Genomic DNA, 20,785 nt, shown 5'->3' with positions numbered 1-20,785 from the left:
ATACAGAATTAATGAGTTGATCGGCAGATCTCCAAGCTCGCATTACCAAGTGAGCGTTCTAAGAAGAATATGATTTCTACTATCCGGGGAGTGTCCACTGCACGCGCGTTATCCGTCTATACTACTAAGATCTACCCATTCTGAAATCAAACTTCCAGACTTTTCTTTCCATCATCCGAAGGACTGCCAAACTTTAGCATCTCGACCAATTCTCGTGATGCATTTCGATTTGATTAATCAATTTACATAGCATCTGGGCAGTAAAATTGCAGACTTCGATCCACCAATTGATCGAGATAGTTGTGACCAGCGTCGAAGAAGTAGTGCAGCCAAGCAAGCTTGAAGTAGTTGAAGTATTTCACCCTGGGTTCGGTGAATTCGTGGTCCAGGGCATTGCACGTCTAGCATTAGCAATGACCATGCGAAAACATTGCCATTTACACTGCTAGACTGGTTGCCCGCCCTCTCGCACAGCTAACGCGATATCTACTTATCTTCACGGCGATACGCCTTAAGTTTCGAGATACATTTTACCTCTCATGAACAGCAAGGATGTCTGCTAAGTAGACTTCAATTTGACGGCTGCTGGGGTGATTTACTATTCCTGAAATCAATTTGATATCCAAATTCACGTCCCAGGGTGAGAATCAATTCGCAACAACTTATTTGGTACGCGAAGGCTTGATCCAGATCATGAATATTACGTCCAATACAGGAAAGAGATTGAAACTGAGTTTAAATAAGCTGCACTGCAACCGCATATTGTCTTCAAGTGGAGGTCATTATCACCGCTTGAAGTGACTAGACAGCGACGAAATCTAATAATAGGACCGACGAAGCCAGCATATTGAATGGCTTTCTTGGAAAGGTAAGTGGAATTCAATTTTTGGTTGCGGCACAATCATGGAACAGACCCTTAGAAAGCCCGATGTGGAATGTCGTATACAGAAGCCACGCCCCTCGCGGAAGTGCACCCTGCCTTAGACCCCCGACGTCTTCCGGCTTCAGCAACAAGGCCTCCATCAAGCTATGCCAATTTGAAAGTCTTCGAAGGAGCGAAGTGCATCCTCGAAAACGGAAAGTTTCTCATTCAGTTCCTCACGTCTTTTGGCGTCATCTTCCTTTTCCCCGGCAATCTTCGATACGATCTCCGAAGTTTGTGATGAGATAATATCGGGCGTGAAAATCTCATATGGAAGCTTCTCGAGAAGACCATTGTGAACCACCATGGCGTTGACATGTGATACGAAGGAAACCAGTGACGCCTGGTCGAATGTTAGCACTGAAAAGTTCACTGCACACGCGAAATCTGGTACCTTGTAATACTTCTCCATGGTGAATATGGCACGGCGTACTGCGGCTTGCTCAGATGTGAACCGGTTTCCAGCCTCCGCATCGCCTGCAACATGCGAAGTATCTTCCAAAGCAAGTTTTTTGAGAGTTGCTCTCATCTTCCTAAACAACCTGTCGCTAAGTGAGGCTTCATCACTCGTGGAAATTTGCAAGTGATGATATGCTTCTGCCACGATCTTTCTCAATTCCTTTGCCGAAAGAGCAGGTTTAAGCTGCTGAAGCATCTCTTTTCTGATCTTTTCTCTTGTCGCCTTAGTCCGAACTCCGAAGGTAAGAGCATCTTCGTCCAGCTCACTGATGAAGTCGTGTATCGCCGGGTTCATACCATCATGGCATCGAAGTAAGTCCTCGAGCTTTTCTTCGGCATAATGGTGAAGTTGTTCGAGACGTTTGTGGATGAGGAGAGTTTTGAGGTCAGGGAGAAAGCCGCGGTCGACGCAGTGCTCCAACGCCAAATGAACAAAGCGGCAGACCACTTCCCATACAAGATTCAGATGGGTATTTGCAATGGGATTCCAGCGTTTGCTTTCCTCTCGAAAGAGCTTAGACACCATCGCGACGTTGACTTCATCCAGACTTTCTATTCCTCTCCATTGTGCAGCCATGAAGATAACTTTGTGTTCAAAATCCGCAAAGCTCTGTTGAATCGGGGTAGCAAATGGTTCATATATCTCATGAACATGTGCACGCAAGATTCTGCCTGTTTCTGGTTGCGAACGATGACCAAAGGACGCAGTGGGCGTTCCCTCCACTCTTGCTGAATGTTTACCATTGCTGGTGTTGTCAGCTATATTGGAGGCCGAAATCCTGTCCACGCCACGAGAACTCGTCCCATCACCGTCTTCACCCGAGGCGCGCTTTCTTTCTTTCTTCATTGCAATACGCCGCTTGTACCTGCGTTTGGTGTCTGGAGACATGTCCTCTGGGGATGACGTGGATGGAGCTTTCTTGTTGATCTTTCGCCGAACTGAATTGCTCTCTCTCTTCTTGATGTAGACACTTGGTGTATGAGCTGAGGGATCATAAGTCTTCAAGTTCGCTGTAGTGGTAGTTTCCATCTTTGGGCGAGCCGAGCCACCGTTTTCCTTGTTCTCATTTGAATGCAGACTTTCGGAATCTAGAAACTCCAAGGAAGGCCTACGAAGGCCAGGGAGAGTGTCATTCTTTCGCAGAATCGAGCCGCCTTTTTTCTTGCTGGCATCCGAATCTAGATGGTTCATGGATTCGTTTTGACTTGACCCTGCGATCGCGTTATCGGACTCGTAAAGTTCCTCGTCGTCACTGCTCTCTCGCTCAATTTTATCTCTTTCGTTCGAGTCTATTCCATCCTCAGATGCGTCCGAACTACTTCTTGTAACAATGCTGTCAGAAATATTGCCGGCAAGAGTTTCTGTGGTCGCCAACTTCATCGAAAAGGAAGCCTTGATAGGTGCAAGTGGGATTTCGTCGAGACCTACGATCAGTGTTGACTTCCCATTCTTTATCATGACTGAATTGAAAAGCTGTCCCAGAGCTCGCACGACTGCCTGGAGACGTTTGTCTTGGCAACGTTGCTGCGCGTCGGTTGGGTCGTTGAAAAAGGCCTGAAGCCCAGGTGGCACTATGCCCTCACCGTACTGGCCGTTGACAGCGTTGCAACATAATTGCTGGAAATGCCCGGCCATCCGTGAAAGTAGGTTTCTCTGTGTGTGCTCAGATGCCCGTCGCTTTTCTAGCGTCTCAATTTGACCTTTGAGAATCTTGATTTGACCTCTGACCTCTCCGATCAAACAGTGAAGGTGTCTCCGGACCTGGCCCGTCAAAAGGCTGGTCAGCTTAGGTCGCAAAGCTGCAATGCCCTTTTGGCTTTCCTCGATCTGATGCCAATGGTCGCCGAAGAAGTTTCTCTCGATTTCGTCGCGATCTTTCGCATCCTTCCTCTCTTTTTTGGATCTGTTTCGGAGACCATGCCAACCACAACCAGGGTTCCATCTCTCCTTAGCATGGAATAAGGAGACTATTTGGTCTCTGTCTTCATGCGCAGCGTCAAGTTCGGTAATGACCCCGAGAGTTCTCAGCCCTGATGTATCTCCTCTGTCTTCAACCTCTTGAGGTGCTCGTAGATTATTCCAATGGATACGAGCTGAGATAACCAACAAAAACACGTTTCTTGGCTCTTCTAGGTACGATCTAACCATAGCATCTACCACCTCTCTGTCTTTCGTGTCCTGAGCGTTCGAAGATGTAGACCATAGACCAGGCAAATCAACAAGAGTGAGGGGGGATCTATTCGGTCCCATGACAGTGATTCTCAGGACGTCGTCACTGAAACGCTTCTGAAATGTCGAATCGCTCGAGCCCCCAAGAATCAAGCTCGTGGCAGCCGTTATCGCAGATTCGAGCCACTCTGAGGCAGATCTCGATTCTGCAGAGCCGACTAGCTCATGCCTTCGTTCAAAGTCTGTGACGGCGGCATCATTCGCGTTATTGGTAGCCGGGCTAATGGTGACGACGATCAGGTCCTTTTCAGCTTTCCGCTGAACCACTTCGGTCGGAAATCTGGTACACAGGCGTGTGTTGACGGGAAACGGAATCTGACAGATGGCTTCGAGCACAGAGCTCTTACCACTCTTTTGATCACCGATAACAACAAGCTTGGGCACCAGCTTTCTTTCGAATCCCACGTCTTTGAGGCTGTCTAAAGCATCAAGAACACCTGCGTAGGGTTCTGATAGATTGCGCAGGCAAGAAAGCTGAGGTGACGGCTTGTCTGCCATTGCCGTCATGAACAGCTGGTCTTTAGTGATGTTCAGTGTCGACTAAATACCTGATCAAGCGGTGATTGAGGGAGATTTAGTGGTTGGTAGAATTCAAAGCTTTGCATCAAGTGGGAGGAGCAACAGATTTCCAATAGTTGGCTAGCCAAAGATCGCTGCGTTGTAGGGTTGGAAAATCTGATCTTTTTAAGCAAAGCCAAGGACTTTTTGGGCGTCATCTGCCTGCATAATCTACGCCCTTGCGTCGTTGTAAGGGTGGGTGTGGGAAGAGGGGTTAGACGCCTTAGGAGCGCTGGTTGGCTGTCAAGATATACTGCTGTTCGCCTCATATGCACCATGCAGGAGGTGCGATATGCAGCTGTCACTGTGATTTGGCAAGTTCGCCTTGGGCCTTTCCAACATCCAATGCCAAAGCTCCAACCAAAGAAGTAGAAGGAAATATGGTGGGTTGTCTTCCATATTCCTGTTTTCTGAATGGAATCGAGCCAATAAACGAAGAGGTACTTTAGGGATGCCCGGCAATGCTGTCTATACCGATGATTATGTCACTGAGATTGTCTTTCCAGATGTCCACCTCCAAGCCGTGCTAGCCTGTCTGAAGATGTTCCGCCCGAACATCAGCTTTATCCGGCACAGACTTCCCTTTTTGATCCAAAGATTGTTTGGCGCGAAGGTCTACTTGGAGAGAAGCGTCGTAGACAAAAGAACGGCCATCTTCCCTGAGGAGGTCGTCTGAGTACTTACATACCATGATTTGACCGTGGGAGTATCGTCACATATCGCTCGTTATAATGCAGTCTTTGGGCGGCTGCCTCCGTGTTCCGAGGTTAGGGCAGTTGCGGAAAATGGTCTGCTTCTGACTAAAGCACGAATGGGCCTCAGGGGCGGACCTCGTCTTGTAGCTGAAAAAGAATTTGCCCAAACATTTGCTAGTGAATGTGGGCGAAGTTTTTACAGAAACTTCGTGCTCGACATCCACATAGACCCAATTTCGGACTTCTTGAACTTTAGAGCCTACGATGACACAAGGAAACAGTTCGAAGACTAGACCTAAGAACGTCTCCTCAAGCTGTTCAAATCTGGCATATCGCCAAATACTAGGGCTATACAAGACCTCAAAAGCACCATCCAAACGGCCTGGCACGCTTGGCTTATATTCCTCTTGATATGTCGGGATCAAAGTCAGATAACCAAGCAACTATTGACATTGTTTCCCGAACATAGACCCAGGAGACTGCATTAACTGCAATGCAGACAACCTTTTGGGTTGGTGGACCGAAGCGACGAAGTCCTTCCACATTCTTTCTCCAAAGATAGTTTCGAAATAGGGTAAAATTCGGTTGAAATTTTGAGACAGAGTAGGATATCTTCTTATGGTCTGCCAAGGCGAAATCGGCCTTTTACCTCTAAAAGAACTACTCCCAATTATGTATCCATCAGATGATGCGGAGTTACAAAGGCTCATGGCAAAGCTGGGTCATTCAACCACCCGAAGACGTATGCAACATTGATTTTGATATCGATGGTTGAATATCAGGGAGAGAATAAGTAGAGGTTGCTAGCAGTTTAGACGGTACACAGAACACGATCCTATGTTAGGTCGTTCTTGCCAGTCCGTAGTTGGTTTTTTCGCAGACATAGCACGAAAAACATTTGAAATGAATTAGATTGGTAAATGCTCACTCTTTGAAACTAGCCCAATAACGGGAAACTCAAACTCATCTTCGAGAGGTTCTGGAGCTTGTAGAGTGGAAAACAATTTCGGCAGATGGTTCTCCACATTTGAAGAGAGACATCGGAAGCCTGGCATCCATAAACCACTGTTTCATGATTATCTAATAAAGTCTTGGGGCAATTTTGATCGACTGCTGCCTCCGTGGAAGCTCTCTGTAGTCTGGAGGCACCTTGTGAGATGGCTCACCGAGCTGCTCCTCCACCACACGCCACTCTTCAACTTCGGAATGCCATTTGACAATTTTCGCCTGGACGTCCCCGTTGGCATCGAAGTGAACTTCCCTCCGAGAAAGTCGAGACCACTCCTCAAATTCATCATCCTCAAAGGCGATATTGTCAGACTCGATGGCTTTGTTTCTCATAGCAATTGTGTGAAACGTCCTGCTATCCCACAATCCATCACGCCTGGGGTGTTTTCCCAACAACTCCGTCGCTTCGTCTCTGACCTTAGCGTCGCGACATCGACATGCAACGACCAGCAGTGGCATGGTAGGTCCGTTGTCCATGCTGAATACCTCAGAACAGCCACCGCAGTTTGACTGTGTTTGGATGACGATTCGTGACAGATCCACAATCTCGCGGAAAGCTGGCGTGAGACTCTTGACTGTCTTGACATCTCTGTAACTGATGCTCACGACATCGCTCCATAGCAGAAGATACTGTACACGCAGATTGCATGCGTCGACGTATGAGCTGAAGTCGCGATCTTGTCCAATCCTGGCATGGTCATAGATCCCCTGAAAGCTGTCATGCCAGCGTTGAAGATGGGCAAGAAACTGAGGAAGGACTCTTCTTAGATCCTCAGCATCCTTGAGTTCATATGCGTTTCGTATGTACCCGCCAGCAATGACTTCTTGCGGCATGTCGTCCGCATACATGTCGGTATAGATCGGACAGCGGTGGCAGATGTAGTGCTGAACCACTCTCCACCATCTTCGTGCGATGTGTAGGTCAGCGAACGTCGAAGGCATCTCTTCAACTGCAAAGGGCCGAGTGCTACCACGGCAGCACCAGCTTATGTCGCTTGAGTTCTTCGAGTGAAGCACGTTGTGCGACCAAGATTGCATCGTCATGCCTTGGAAGATCCACGCAGCATCATCACAAACGGAGCGGATGGAGTCTGTTTCCCGAGCATCCTCGACCATGGACCGCTGAATGAAGTAGTGCTCCATCATCTTATATGCGTGCATAACATGCTGCAACGCCGCATTGCGGTCACCGTGGAGGCACTCGAAGGTGACAAACAGGACGCAGCAGACGATAGCCCAGAGCATATTATCAGTCGACGGCGCGGACGTGCGTACAAGTTTGATGGCACGACCGTAATGCTTTAACGCGAACTCATAGTGCGGCCCATTGCTATGTAGCTCCCTTCGAGTTCGACGCTTGAGGTTCGGTACCAGAGCGCGGGCCATCGCGGCCATCGCGAGGGCTGCGTGTTTGATGGCGGGCTCATGTCGGGCAAGCTGCGGGAGGATGCGGGACATGACATCGTTGGGGAAGAGGTAGATGTTGCCGACGAGGATGCGCCAAAAGTCGAAGTAGCCTCTCTCTTCCGGGTCTGTGAAGAAGACAGAGTCGTACCCTGGTTCGACGAGAATGTTCTGGATTCTCCATGTCCCCTTCGCCACGATCCTGCGCGGCGCAGCTTGGATTTGGCAGTGCCCTGCTTTGGTGTTGCGGTCGGAAGGGTACCCTTCGCATACCCCTGGCCCGCGGGGTGACTTGGTGCACTTCAGGCAAAATGGCCTGGTCTCATCGCATTTGATGTGCCGCCGTCTTGCATCAATCGTCAGCCCATCAGGGGATATGACTAGGACTTGGAGTCAATGCTTACTTGCATGTGATGCAACCTGTTCTCACTTTCTTTGAAGAAGCTCTCTTGGTCTGTGAGCGTTGATGTAGAGAGAAAGTGGCCATTTGAGGCGACATCCCCGGCAATCTGCAGTATCGTCAGATGGATTTCCAGTGTCAGGGGGCGGCCGCCACGATCGGAGGCGCGCCGATGTTGACGTACCTATTCTTCTTCCCCCGAGACCCGGTCGTCAGCGGGGTCATGACTCCGGCGGACGGATCCGGGCTGGACGACTTGGATTTCGAGCTTGAGCCCGACGACTGTGGCTCCATCATGGACATGTTCAAGATTGGATATGGATGACAAGCAAAGAACAAGGACAAATGGATCTTGGGGGCCATGCGCAGTCCTTAAACAATGACTTCCGGAGCAAAATGCTGAAGCCTGGCAGCTGCCAGTTACTAAACCGAGAATAGCGTAGGATTGAACCCGTTAGCGTGGTAGGGCAGGATCCTTCGCCCCAACGGCTCCAGCCTTTCCGCCCCTGAGTAGCACGGCCAGGGTCGATGTCAACCCGACCTGTGAGGTCTTTTTGCAGGCACTCAGTCCGAAGTCCCCGCAGTCGCGAGATGAAGTGCCAGAATGTTGTGTCAAAGGTAGCAAACGCGTGATGAGCTTCATGGATTCCCCCGTGATTTGGCCCTCCATAATCGATCTTAGTGTTTTCCACTCAGTGTGAACAAAGAGCAACCCAGAAACGGGCACGCTAGTACGGCCGGCAAATTGGCGCCAGTGCTGTGCTGCCCACAGCCACGAAGGATTGTTCTTCGTCAGAAGTCAGTCGTTATGATTGAGCGCCCGCTGGGAGCTTACTGATCCTTCACCAAGGAATTACCAATTGAGACCACTCAAGCTTCTAAACATCTTAATTCGATATGGTTCAACGTAAGCCGCCGTTGAATTACCAAGACTTCGGATGATACCCCGCCTGCATGCCCATGTAAAACTCACTAGGTAGGTGCGGTGCTTTTGTTGGGTGTTGTACGACCTACTTTGCTGTTGATCGACCACATGGTCTACGACAGAGCTGCGTGATGCCTGCATTGGAAATGCAGCAACCTCTGCCAATCGTTGGTCTCACGGAATTCGAAATGAATTACCTTATTCTACATACAAAGCCTCGTCAGTGCTTGTGAGAGCCGAGCATCGCATTCGTCGTATGAGGTGCAGATCTCCGGCTGCTCGAGATTACCAGCAGGTGTTAGCGCAAAGCAGTCGCTGTCGGGCCACTAACGTTAATCACCCACGACCAATTCCAGTGCCATAAGCTGACAGGGGCCACCGGAGGAGAACCCAACCATCTCGAGAACACAGACGTTATGGAACATCAATTGGGGAATTTGTAGTTAAAAAGGGTGGGAGAAATACTCCAAAGCCTAATCTTCAGCAACGCCTTGTAAAAATTTAGAAGACCAATCGCCTTGTTGCTGTGATGCTGTAAATGCATGTAAGATGACGACACGGCAGCCGTCTGGAACTGATCTTCAGACCACGCTCTTACATCCACTGTTAAAGGTCCTCATGATGTTGCATGTCAAACGAAACGAATAGCCAGATTGAGGTCGGTATCAGATCTGAAGAGTAATCTTGTATTAGGTTTGTTTGTTTTTGTAAGAACACATGGACTCTTGGACTTGTTCTCTAAGCAGTTCAAGACTTGACCAGACGTTCAAGAATAGTAGGGGTTTATTCAATCTCTGATCTGCGACCTACTCGCTCCGTTGGCGATTACCTGACAAAGAAAAAATCGTCTTGCGAACTCAGACTAAAGACTGGAAGTGTTTGTGGAAAAAGGAAAAGAATAAAGAAGGACCTTGTTAAGTTGTTGTATCCCAACTAAACACTCTCGTGGTCGTGGATGTGGCCGTGACTGTGGGTGTGACCGTGGGAGTGGTTGTGACCGTGGGTATGGCTATGGCTGTGACCATGGCTGTGGCTGTGGCTGTGGCCATTGCCTGCCTCGCTGCTGGTGGTCATGCCGTTACCACTCTTGGAGAAGTGTCTGACAACTGTCCGGCCGCTGCTGGAACGGCGTCTCTCCTGCTCGTGCAACTGCGTTCGCATCCTCTCCTCGAGCCTCTCCATCTCGCGGCACTTCTCCTCGTATCTGGCGATAGCCTCATCACGCTCGCGGTCGGCGTTGTTGCGAGCGCTGATCGCCTTCTCCTTCTGCTCTCTCGACTCACGAAGCATGGTGCGCATGCTGCTGATCTCGAATTCGTAGCCGGAGCCGCCATCCTCGTACTCGGTGACGCTCTCGCAAACGTCCTCGTATCTGCCCTCCCAGTCGCGGCACTTCTGCTTAAGCGAGCCGCACTCGGTCGTGAGACTCTCAACCTCGACCTGGAGAGTAGCAGCGAGAGACTTGTGGCTCTTGATCTCAATCTCGTAGTCCTTGATCTTGGTCTTGGCGGTGTTGAACTCGAGCTGCAGACGCTCGATGCGCTCGGTCTTGGAGTGGATCTCCTCTTGAGTCTTGGAGAGCGTAGACTCGGTGTGGCTGAGAGTCTCCTGGATGATGACCAGCTGACGGTGGATATCATCGGCGCGGCCGGAGTGGCGACCGCTCTCCTCCTCGACGCGCTTCTTCTCAAGCTGAAGAACGCGGATCTCCTCGATCTTCTTGGTAATGGTTTCACGCAGCTCGGTCTGGATGATCTCGACACGAGAGACGTCCTCGCGCAGAGACACGATCTCACGCTCAGAGTGCTCCCACTTGAGCTTCCACTTGCTGCTGCGGTCCTCGGCCTCCTCCCAGCAGCTGTGCTCCTTGATGATGTCGCGCTTGAGCTTCTCAATGTGCTGCTCGAGCTCGGTCTTCTCGTGTCTGACCTTAGTGACGCGCTGCTCGGCCCTGGTGATGACCTCTTGGAACTCCTTGATCTCGAGCTGCTTCTTCTCGAGGCGATCCTCGAGTTCCTTGTTCTTGCGTCTGATCTCCTCGTGCCTGTGCTCATGCTTGCGCAGCCTCTCCTCCAGTTCGCTCTCACGGTGGAGCCAGTCATGTTTCTCCTTCTTGAGAACCGAATTGAGCTGCTTGGAGTGGACAAGCTCCTTGTGATGGGTGTCGTGCTTGGTTGTCAGCTCCTCATAACGAGAGAGCAGCTCGGTATACTTCAGGTCGAGAGCATCACGGTCGCCACGAAGCTTGCCACACCTGTCTTCGAGCTCAGCACGAGAACTCTCGGTCGAGATCAGAGTGTGTCTCGTGGTCTCGACAGTCTTCTTCGTCTCCTCATGCTCGCGCCTGACGTGGCTGAGAGTGTCCTTCACTTGCGTGATCTCGTGAAGGAGGTGGCGGCACTCGGTGTCGCGCTCAGCAAGCTTCGTCTTGAACTCGGCAGTGCTGTTAACAGCGGCCTTGAGGTCAATGTTGAACTTGAGGATTTGCTTCTGGCGCTCTTCGTGCTCGTGGTGGTTGTGAGAGTGCTCCCTTTCCTTGATCTCGATGATCTCGGCGAACTCCTCAATGCGCTGGTGCATCCTGTCCATCTCAGCATAGCAGGACTCCCGCTCAGCGATGATCTTGCTCCAGACCTCCCTCAGGGAGGTGCTGCGGCGAGACATGTTGGCCATCAGCTCTGTGAGGGCAAAGAACTCGCCCTCGGCTTGAGCGGTCAGCTCCTTGGCCACTTCGGAGCTGTACTGCTTCTGGTAGCTGCCCCATGATGAAGTTCGGGTGCGGCTCAAGATGCGACGGGAGCTATGGCTGTGACCATTGGCGAAAGAGCGCGTGGAGCCCGTAGGGCTGGCGTCGCGAGAGAGGACGCCGTTGGGACGAGGCAGACGTCTGGTGCGGGACATCTCGAAGATGTGAGACGTGGCATCCGGGGAAGTAGACAGGTCCTCATCGAGGATGCTGTCCATTCCGACGAAGTCCTTGGGCATGAAAATCCCATTGGTGTGAGTGTCGAGGGTAGCCATTTCGTTGAAGTAAGGAAGCTCGTAAGCAAGGTTACGATTCAATGAAGTGCTGGATATCTCGGTCATGGGTGGGCAAGGATCGGATGAAGCGGGAAAGAGAAGACACAAAACAGGAGAATAACGATCCAGATATATAGTCATGGATGCTGTGTGAAGGACTTTTCGTGGGAGGAATTCCAGGATGAGAGGAGACGCCATCCGAGGGACCAACAACACAATGGTAGCCATTGATGGCTTCCCCGGGTATCCAGCTGTCTAGGAGCTGATTTCCCAAAACGGTGTTGTCGGCTGCCACAAACGCACTCGTCTCCACCAAAACGAGATAGGAGAGAGACAAAATCCCAGCTCTCTCCCTAGGGTCTTAGACAGCATACTCTCTAGCTACCGTTGATCTCAACGATCGGCGTGTCCTGAAGATTCATCGTCTCCGTTAACGGTATCATCCTGCCTGCGAGCATTGGCCAAATAGAGTGATTCCAGCAACTGCCCAAATGAATGTCTCATGACAAAAGAGAGGGAGAATCCCATCTCAGAAAATTATTCTCGGAAAGGCCTCTTGGGGAACGGCACGAGCCATGCAAAGATTCAAGGAGCAATAACCAATAGAAGGGGTTGTACCTGCTGAGTCGTGAAAGTTGTGTCTGTATCCAGGCGTATCCAGGTGGATGGTTGCGGGACACGCCAGCCACAGAACACAGATGTGAGACATCCCACGGACGGTCTCCCTTGCCCAACGCTCTAATAGGCTCGTTTACAACATGGCGAACCCAGAATGCCATAGTGACTTTTCGACGTGCTCTTTCGGGACAAGATCTCAATCATTTGACGCAGACCGAACGAGGGGAGCTGTCTTACACGCGGCACTTGGCATTCGGAGGGGTCCTACGGTCATATCAAGCAACGAAGAAACCAGAGATGTCACTGCCCATCCAGAAAATACCGATCTAGCGGACATGATTCCATAGCTAGATATAAGTTATCACTTTGTCTTCTCTTACAGCCAAGACCGGAGTTAAGAAGCTCGGTTGACGTTGAAGAAAGCAACCATTGAGGGTTCGGATCAATAGGGGAGTCCAGCCTCGGTATGCCTCTCGGATCCGAAGAATGATCTTCACGGACAACTGCATTCCGGCATACCAGCAAAATGGAGTCGCCGCATTCAGCTCGGTCACCCCGCATGAAACACATGCGCCGCCTTGCGCGAACGTTCAAGACACCCCATTTCCCAATCTGTGGCTCACTTTGGCGATTATCAACAAAACGGGACATATTCTTCCGACCTCTACTCATTTCGCATGAGCCTGCGACATTCCAACTTCACACCGGCGCAGAGATCCAGTGATCAGCGAGACGTTTTGCTCAATGTTGACGATTCAGGATAATTTCTCTCGTCCTTGCCAAGAGGCTCAACAAACCCGACTTTTCATGTGCTCACGATACTCGGGCCGGTCCCAAGCATCTCTTCCGATGTGGCGCTGATGTCTTCGATTCAATGTCTGTTTGTGGGGATAGATGCTTCCTGTACCACGGATTAGGTCTTGATTCAACAGGAGTGAACCAAAACTGAAATTTGTTTTGAGACGCTCGACCAAAGCACATGTGATAGTTTCTTGTGAAAGTCACGCGAAGGACTGCTGATTTCTCATAAATTATCCTCGGCGTCCGAGTCCAGTGTTGTTCTGGTAACAGTCGAGCGCAAGTCTAGACTATCCCGATTTTGATATTTTGGGTTGTCACCAATGTTTTGTTGTAGATATGAGTTCGAGTGAGTAGCTGCCGAGGTAAACTGTATACAATCACTAAGGAACTGGGAAAATGAGCCCCGAGACCCGGACAACTATCCTTGACAATAACATCTCATTTGCTCAATGAATCGCGTTGCTACATGATCTTGTCTTGGCCAAGAGCTCTTTCGCGAGAATTACCAGTCCTATCTGCCAAGCAACGCCTCAAAGAACCTCCTGAATGCTCCTCTACTAATGAAACATGAATTGAGAACAAAAGGAACGTCTCATGTGCCCCAGTAATGATCAAAATCTATTAGCCAACATGTTATGTACCAAATATTCATTCATCGCTACCCATCTTTCGCACTGACGCTCTCCTTACAATGCCAGATCAGATTACTCTCCTAACATTTACGCCTGGTTCCCTCAATATCGCACAAGCAAACTAACGACAAAAGGCTTTTGTAAACCACGAGAGGGCGGAAGCTTTACCGCCAATTCCGCCAGACTAGGGCGGCACTTCCGCCTATCTGAAGCTACTTTCCAGATAGCGTAACCCTCGCCTCTCATGACGCAGGTCCCAAATTTTGATTGGCATCCCAACACGTCAAATGTGGATTGACTTCGGGATTTGTGCCCCCATTGCCAGACTCCAGGGAAGTATTTCAAGTGTAATACGTTATGCTCAACGGCCGGACCGGCCCGTTTACGGGAAAAGTTGCCCCAAGGAAATCAAGCTCCACCAAGGTGTCGACGACGCCTTGCGGTCGCCAAATCCAGAAAGAACGGCTTCCGTGGTGCTAATTTGACCGATAAATCCACGGAGTTATGAAAGCGAGTCTCAATAACCAAGAGTCGCGCGTATCCAGAGACGTTGCCAAAAGTCGAGGAATTTTTGCCTCACAACCTCATGACCGGCAACAATCACCCACGTGAATGATTAGTTTCCCGCGGCAAACTCGGATAACACCCACTTTCGCCGTGCGGTCAAGAAACGGTCTCCAGCATGAAAGAAGATATACCGCAGCCAGCAGAGCGACCGCACAGCTCGGTTTCAGATGGTACGTAGCAAACAATTATTCAGGGTCGTAAGCACGGCTGACATAGTTCTGAGGCATAATGACCCACGCTGGAAGCACCGAATCTATTGTGGACTATCCAGATGGCGGATTGAGAGCTTGGCTAGTCGTGTTTGGCGCCTGGTGTGCCATGATACCTTCCATGGGTCTCTTAAACTCGCTCGCCGTCCTCCAGGCTTGGCTCGGAGAGCACGAGCTGCAAGGAATGCCAGAGTCTTCCACTGGATGGATATTCAGCGGCTATGCCTTCTTCCTGTTCTTCTGTGGCGCTCAAATAGGTAAGGCAGCCCGGAGCAAGTGTATGCGTATCGTTTTCAAATTAACAGCCCCAGGCCCTGTGTTTGATGCCCATGACATGCGCCTATTGATCATTCCCGGAGCTGTCGGCATCGTACTTGCTCTCGTTTTCATGAGCCTTTCATCCGGTAAGCCTCATAAGTTTCATGTCTCAGCTTACCTAGCATCATGAGTTCTCGATGATGATTTTAATTGTTGTCCAGAGTTCTACCAATTCTTTCTCTCGTTCAGTGTGCTTGGCGGGATTTCATCGTCGTTACTGTACAATCCAGCTGTATCGGCGATCGGCCATTGGTTTCACAAGAAGAGAGGACTGGCCACTGGCCTGGCTTGCACTGCGGGAGGTGTGGGCGGCGTCTGGATGCCCCTCGTCATCCTCTACTTGGCTCCTCGCATCGGCTTCGGCTGGTCTATACGAGTGATAGCTCTCATGTGCGCCATTCACGGGGCAGCGGCATGCTGCCTACTGACTAAACGGCTGAAACCTGAGAAGTCAAGAGGCTCTTCCATCGACATCAAAGCCCTCAAGGACATTGACTACGCTGCGGTGGCCCTTGGACTAGTTCTCGTTGAGTTTGCCGTCTTCATCCCGATCACATACATCTGCTCCTACGGTATTCACGCTGGGTTCGGATACCTCGACGCGTACATGCTCAACCCCCTCCTCAACGTTGGCGCCGTTCCGGGTAGATTCTTACCCAATTACGTCGCTGATCGATTCGGTGTCATGAACACGATGTGTGCTATCACATTCTGCTGCATGGCGTCGATATTTGGCCTCTGGCTTACAGCAAATGGGAGTCAGGCCATGACAACAGCATTCGCCATCATCTACGGATTCTGGTCAGGAGCATCAGTGAGTCTTGCTCCGGTCGCCATTGGCTTGGTTTGTCGGACGGAAGACTATGGGAAACGCAACGGTACCGCATACACTCTTTGTAGCTTTGGTACTCTCATCGGGATTCCAATCGCCGGAGCGATTTTAAGAGCCGAGGGCGGCGGCTATCGGGGGTTGATAATATTCGCTGCGCTAGCCTATGTAATATCCTTGGCCGCTTACATCTTTGGTCGTGTGCGGTTAGGAGGGTGGTCGCTGGTGAAGGCGTGTTGATGGGGTTCGGCTCTGACGGGGTCTCTGGGGTTGTTAAGATGGCTTGCGTCGGTGTAGATGGCATGCAGGAATCGAGGTTGGTGGATAGATAAGCCATGAGAGAATCTAGCCACCAAGTTCTCTGAAAAAATACGAAGTCTCGGACCAGATGCGACTCTGATTTTACTTCGAGCTTGGCCACTTTGAGCACAAAGGTATGTGTACAGACATCTCTCGGCCAGAGCACAGATGAGCCAAGACTCAAGGAGAGGTTCTGAAGTCGCCATGCAGGCAGCAGCATGCAGGTGAGTTGACTTGACCAATCACCTTCAACTATTGCTACTACTACGTCTCTCAACGTCTCTCATCGCAAAGCAATGAAACTTACTGATTTACTAAAATATGCTGCCAAGTCCGCCTTCGAGGGCTTGGATGCAGTCTAGGAAGCATCCTTCGTCATGTGCACCCACTCAGAGCTACCACGTTTGCTTCCGGTTTCTAGCCAAGCTAACACGTCAACGGCAGCTTCCTGATTCATCGTTGACAAATTGCCCATTCCGTACGCGAAAGATCAAAGGCTTTACAAGTTTTTCTTGTCCACATGGCGCGGTATCGCCGGAAGGTTCGGCCTATGATGTAATAGTCTTTAGACAATCGAGTATGTCACCACACAGACCCGCTCCGACAGACCACTTCCGGCACACCACCCGAGCACCCTTCTCCACGGACATCCGTGTGATAAAACGGCGTCTATTCACTTGTCCGACGAACTGCTACGTCCTCAGACTCTTCAGGATTCGAATTCAAAAAGCTCTATAAACTGCCTATCCCTACCTGAGCTAGCTCACAAACCTGTCGTCATCAACGCATTCCAGAACATCTACCAGCCTTCCAGAAACGCACGAGTCATGTTCCTCTCCAACAGAGCACCAGCGAAACCGCTGCCCCGCTTTCAAACCAACACGCCGCTGGACTCGACCTTTGATAAGGACATCCGCGACGTGCACCTTATCTACGACTACGACGCCGAGGATGAGAATGGAAATCCGGAAAAGTGGCGCTATGAGATGTGGTTCTTCTCCGAGGACCGCGTAGTCTATGCCATCCATGGCGGACCGATGGCGGGCCGCATAAACTACCAGGCCGCCACGTATCAGTGTATTCGCCCCGGCGAACTATGGCAGGTGAACTGGCTCGAAGAGACGGGGACTGTCTGCTCGCTCGTCTACGACATTCCGAATCAGAAAATCTCGACTCTTATTTCGTTTTCGCGGGGTCATTGGGAAAATCCTCAGGCGGCGCACGGTGATAAGCGCAACCCCGGCGATTTGGCGCGGTGGAGGGTGCTTGCGAGGTTTGGACATCAGAGCGACAGGCTCATGCTGTCCGAGCAAGCGGACATTGTGGAAAAGTTCAAGGGCAAGGGGAATCTGGTGCCTATTTCTGAGGATGCCATAACATTTTGAAGGAGATTCGAGTTTCGTTAGGTGTCGTTAGTAGCATGGGCGTAAAGGTACTTCAGCGAGGTTGATACGTGATATTTGAAAGAAAAATGAGAAGCATGCGTTGTCACATCACTTGAATAAGGCTTTTTTGGGAGAGGCTGCAAGCTTAGAGGTGTTGTATCCTCCGTTCACTTTCATGCAGATGTGTCGGCTGTAATTTAGATGCGCCTTCGCTCATTTGATGACACGAAACATCGACAACAAAAACGTGGCGGGACAGGTCGGATGCACATCCTGTGAAGGCGCAACTCGGATCTTGCCTTGCAAGCTTCTGCAACCCAATATATACAATTCATTCTCGTTCTATTTACTTAGTCTGGATGAACATGAATTGTACCATTTATCCATCTCAGCCATTGGATCGAGAGCCTTTATCGGCAAATCTTGGTTGGGCCAATGCCAGCCGGGTTTTCAAGCGTGCATTTAAGTCCCTTACAACAATCGTGAGGCAGAGGGTCGTTGTCGTTGCAAAACTCTGTGGTTGTAAATCAGCTCACTGTGAAATAATTGGAGGATCTAGAGAACAGGTATTACCATCCGCTCTTCTGCAATCCGCCTGACGAGGGAACAATTCCATGCCCGCAGTGTCACGCTAATATATCAGTCAGCATTCGGCGATGTTCACGGATGAGCAGCTAGGGAGACGAAAGGTCTTACTGGGTGAGGGACAGCAGCCGAAACGACGGCAACGAGAGTGACGATAACCGCAGTAAACTTCATATTGTTGGATGTGAATGAGATGGACAGGTGACAGACTCAAAAAAGATATTGTCTAAAAACGTGGAAGTACCGGACTTCAAGAATTTGAATAAGAATGAAGCTGCCTGCTTGTTTGATGACCAACTATCTGGAACATTATTTCAGTTCAGGCGGCGATGTCTACTGCTTTTGTACTTGACCGAATGCTTGGGCTCTTGATCGGCAGATCTTCTTTGAGAACACTTGACTTGGCTATTTTGGTGTTTTCAAGATAGGAAACTTCCTAATTCGAATGATTTACAAAGGAACACAGGAAGACTGCCAGGATTTGACAGACGAAAGCTATTATAAAAAGTCGCCGTAAAGATTTAAGGTTGCTGTCAAACACAACTGGCAGGCGAAGTGGGCACTAGATATGCATACCATGTATCGCAGCAAGTCAAGAAAGACTCTGAGCATGACCTGCGGATACTGATTCACTCAGACTATTGGCCAACAGCAACTCTTAATTGATGACGGTATCCCCGAGCTGAACCGGACTGCCGGTACTGAGCGGCCGGAGTTGAGGTTCGTCTGAAACGGCCGTCTGAAACTCGCCTCCAAGAACTTGACCCCGTATTCCTGACTCGAGCCTTTGCATATATGGCCTCATGGCTGTGCAGTTTAGGGAAAAAGTAATCACAAAAGGAGCATGCCGCCTGAGAAGAGTCACAGAAGAGCTAATACAGCATATAAATTGATTGCTAGTGGGTCTGGTGGCCTAGGTATCGACATATCCCGCCGGAGACTTGTTCGCGCTCTCAACTCCGATACCGAGCCCGAACCTCGGACATATTCTCGACTTCTACTTGGTGCCATTCGTTACGCAATGACCACAGGTAATGGAATTGTCCACAGATTCGCTCGCATCTTAGTTGCCCAGGCGGTAGACCCAGGCTTTGCTGGGCGTCAGCGTTCCCTGAATGATATTTTCCCATGCCTTCTCAACTCCTGAGGAACCACCAACTCCAGTGCCCCAAACCAATTCCATATCTCCTAGGTACTTCTCCCGGACTGCTTTCTCGAATGCAGCTTCGTTTTCTTTGAAGAAGCTCTCCGCGCCTTCCGCCTCAACACCATCGTCAATGACCCAAGTCGTGTTCAGTTGAACAGGGACACCCCACTTCTCTCGCAAGCCCATAAGTGTCTGGAACTCCTCTGGAGATTGCATTTTTGGCTCGCCGCCAATCAAGACCAGAGTGAAGCTTGTACCTTTCGGTAACTTGGCGGCCAGAGCTTCGCGGAGCCGCTCTGTGACTTCCACAGGGCCTCCGTTGTCAAATACCACCACGCGCTTAGGCTGGACACTAGTAATCCAGTCGATCGTCTCTTTAGCAGCAAGTTCGTCGTACTTCACATTCTTGATCTCGAAGGGAGCCTCGGGGGAAGGACTCAAAGACTGAGGCGAAGAAGTGGCGTTTAGCCATGCAAGAGGCCCATTGGTGTCCGGTTTACGGTTCCGGGCAAAGTTCCAGGTGATGCTCCGCCCCGTCCGGCTTGATGCGGAGAGGTTGACAACGACGGCGGAGCTCAGATCCAAGTCCTTGTCGGTCCACTCGCCACCATACTGGCCAGTTGGGTGAACTCCTTTAAACTCCGTCGGGAAGCTGAAGCGGTTAAGTACGTAGCCCGCGTTCCAGATAGGATACGCGTTTGCGAAAATGGCTCTGAACTCCTCTGGTTTGGCGGACTCGTCGACGAGGTTGTACCGGTTGTAGATGCTTCCGAGCTCCTTCCTGTGGTCGCTCACCTCGCGGAAGTGACCCTTGGGCTCGTGTGGTACGAGGTTGAGATCAACTTCGTGTGATGAGGTAGGCCAGTAGCCGTAGACAAGACTGCCGGATGGGATGGCCTCGATGTTCGACTCGAGAACCCTGGCGAAACCCCACGCAGGCACGATACCCCACTCATCCCGGTTGTTGTATGGGGCGGGGCCGTCGAGAGGGACGGGCCAGGTGGTCCACCAATGGAGCATGTCTCCGAGCTTGGCATATGAGAGGTTGTTGGATGTGATGCCGATGAGAGTTGAGCGCGCCCGGATGGACGAGGGGGCTAAGGGGGGGAGAGACAGATTGACTGAGATTGTCTCATGTTTGGTGAGGTCCTTCTTGGAGATGACGTGAATTTCGGCCGCCATATTGCTGGCAGTGTGATGAGTGCAGCTGTGTGAGTGTGACTTCGCTGGTGGTTGATTAACGATCAAACGGAACACAGTGAGAGGGGTTGTGGTTTTAACCCGAAGTTTAATCCTTGAGCTGCCGACAATAGCCAAGGGTCAGCAGCGGACCGAGCAGATGGGGCGGCATCAAAAGGGCATCTTACATTGAGTGTGAAGTAAGACCTAAACCGCATCAAGGCTTGGATTAAGCTTGTTAGTGGTCCCATCGCACTGAACCGGCTAGCCGGTTGGCGCCCGCATTTGATTTGAATCCGCTGAACCACTGTCAGTCATCAGCGAAGAGTCATCCCTACAGGGATCATAGTGGATGCATTTTGAATCTTTCTCAACGGAAGAATCCTTCGTAAGCTGATTTCACTTCCGATCAACTGACTGAATGTGTAGCGGATAGCCTTCTACGACTATTCAGCGATGAAAGTGCACACAGTGTCATACTTAGATGATGTCCGGATGGGCCGGGCGTTGCGGGGTTCGGGAGTCACTCTGGCTGACGCGGAGTACAATGGGCGGATAACAAAACCTAATAATGTGTACCACAGAGTACTTGG

General features: G+C 50.5%; 4 protein-coding genes across 4 annotated transcripts; 1 reads left to right on the top strand and 3 right to left on the bottom strand.

The window, feature by feature from the left end:
• Window positions 1–5,944: 5,944 nt before the first annotated feature.
• atnN-2 (Aspercryptin biosynthesis cluster-specific transcription regulator atnN) lies at window positions 5,945–7,979 on the bottom strand (the record flags this gene model as incomplete). The annotated part of the gene is made up of 3 exons (XM_036646115.1): window positions 5,945–7,656; window positions 7,707–7,785; window positions 7,833–7,979. The coding sequence occupies 3 exons, from the start codon at window positions 7,977–7,979 to the stop codon at window positions 5,945–5,947; spliced, it is 1,938 nt and encodes a 645-aa protein (XP_036487978.1).
• Window positions 7,980–9,534: 1,555 nt separating this feature from the next.
• CGCS363_v014265 (uncharacterized protein) lies at window positions 9,535–11,622 on the bottom strand (the record flags this gene model as incomplete). The annotated part of the gene is made up of 1 exon (XM_036646114.1): window positions 9,535–11,622. One exon carries the CDS (start codon window positions 11,620–11,622, stop codon window positions 9,535–9,537), a length of 2,088 nt encoding a protein of 695 aa, XP_036488428.1.
• A 2,733-nt stretch (window positions 11,623–14,355) lies between these two features.
• asaE-2 (MFS transporter asaE) lies at window positions 14,356–17,281 on the top strand (the record flags this gene model as incomplete). The annotated part of the gene is made up of 5 exons (XM_036646113.1): window positions 14,356–14,410; window positions 14,464–14,706; window positions 14,761–14,853; window positions 14,929–15,581; window positions 16,691–17,281. 5 exons carry the CDS (start codon window positions 14,356–14,358, stop codon window positions 17,279–17,281), a joined length of 1,635 nt encoding a protein of 544 aa, XP_036487979.1.
• Window positions 17,282–18,929: 1,648 nt separating this feature from the next.
• CGCS363_v014263 (uncharacterized protein) lies at window positions 18,930–20,195 on the bottom strand (the record flags this gene model as incomplete). Its single annotated transcript, XM_036646112.1, has 1 exon — window positions 18,930–20,195. One exon carries the CDS (start codon window positions 20,193–20,195, stop codon window positions 18,930–18,932), a length of 1,266 nt encoding a protein of 421 aa, XP_036488426.1.
• Window positions 20,196–20,785: the final 590 nt, after the last annotated feature.

The sequence above is a fragment of the Colletotrichum siamense genome (genome assembly GCF_013390195.1).
Source record: "Colletotrichum siamense strain Cg363 chromosome Unknown KSG_Cg363_contig10, whole genome shotgun sequence".
NCBI lineage: Eukaryota > Fungi > Ascomycota > Sordariomycetes > Glomerellales > Glomerellaceae > Colletotrichum > Colletotrichum siamense.
The sequence above is the reverse complement of the archived record's forward strand: the minus strand, read 5'-3'. Positions and strand labels throughout refer to the sequence as shown.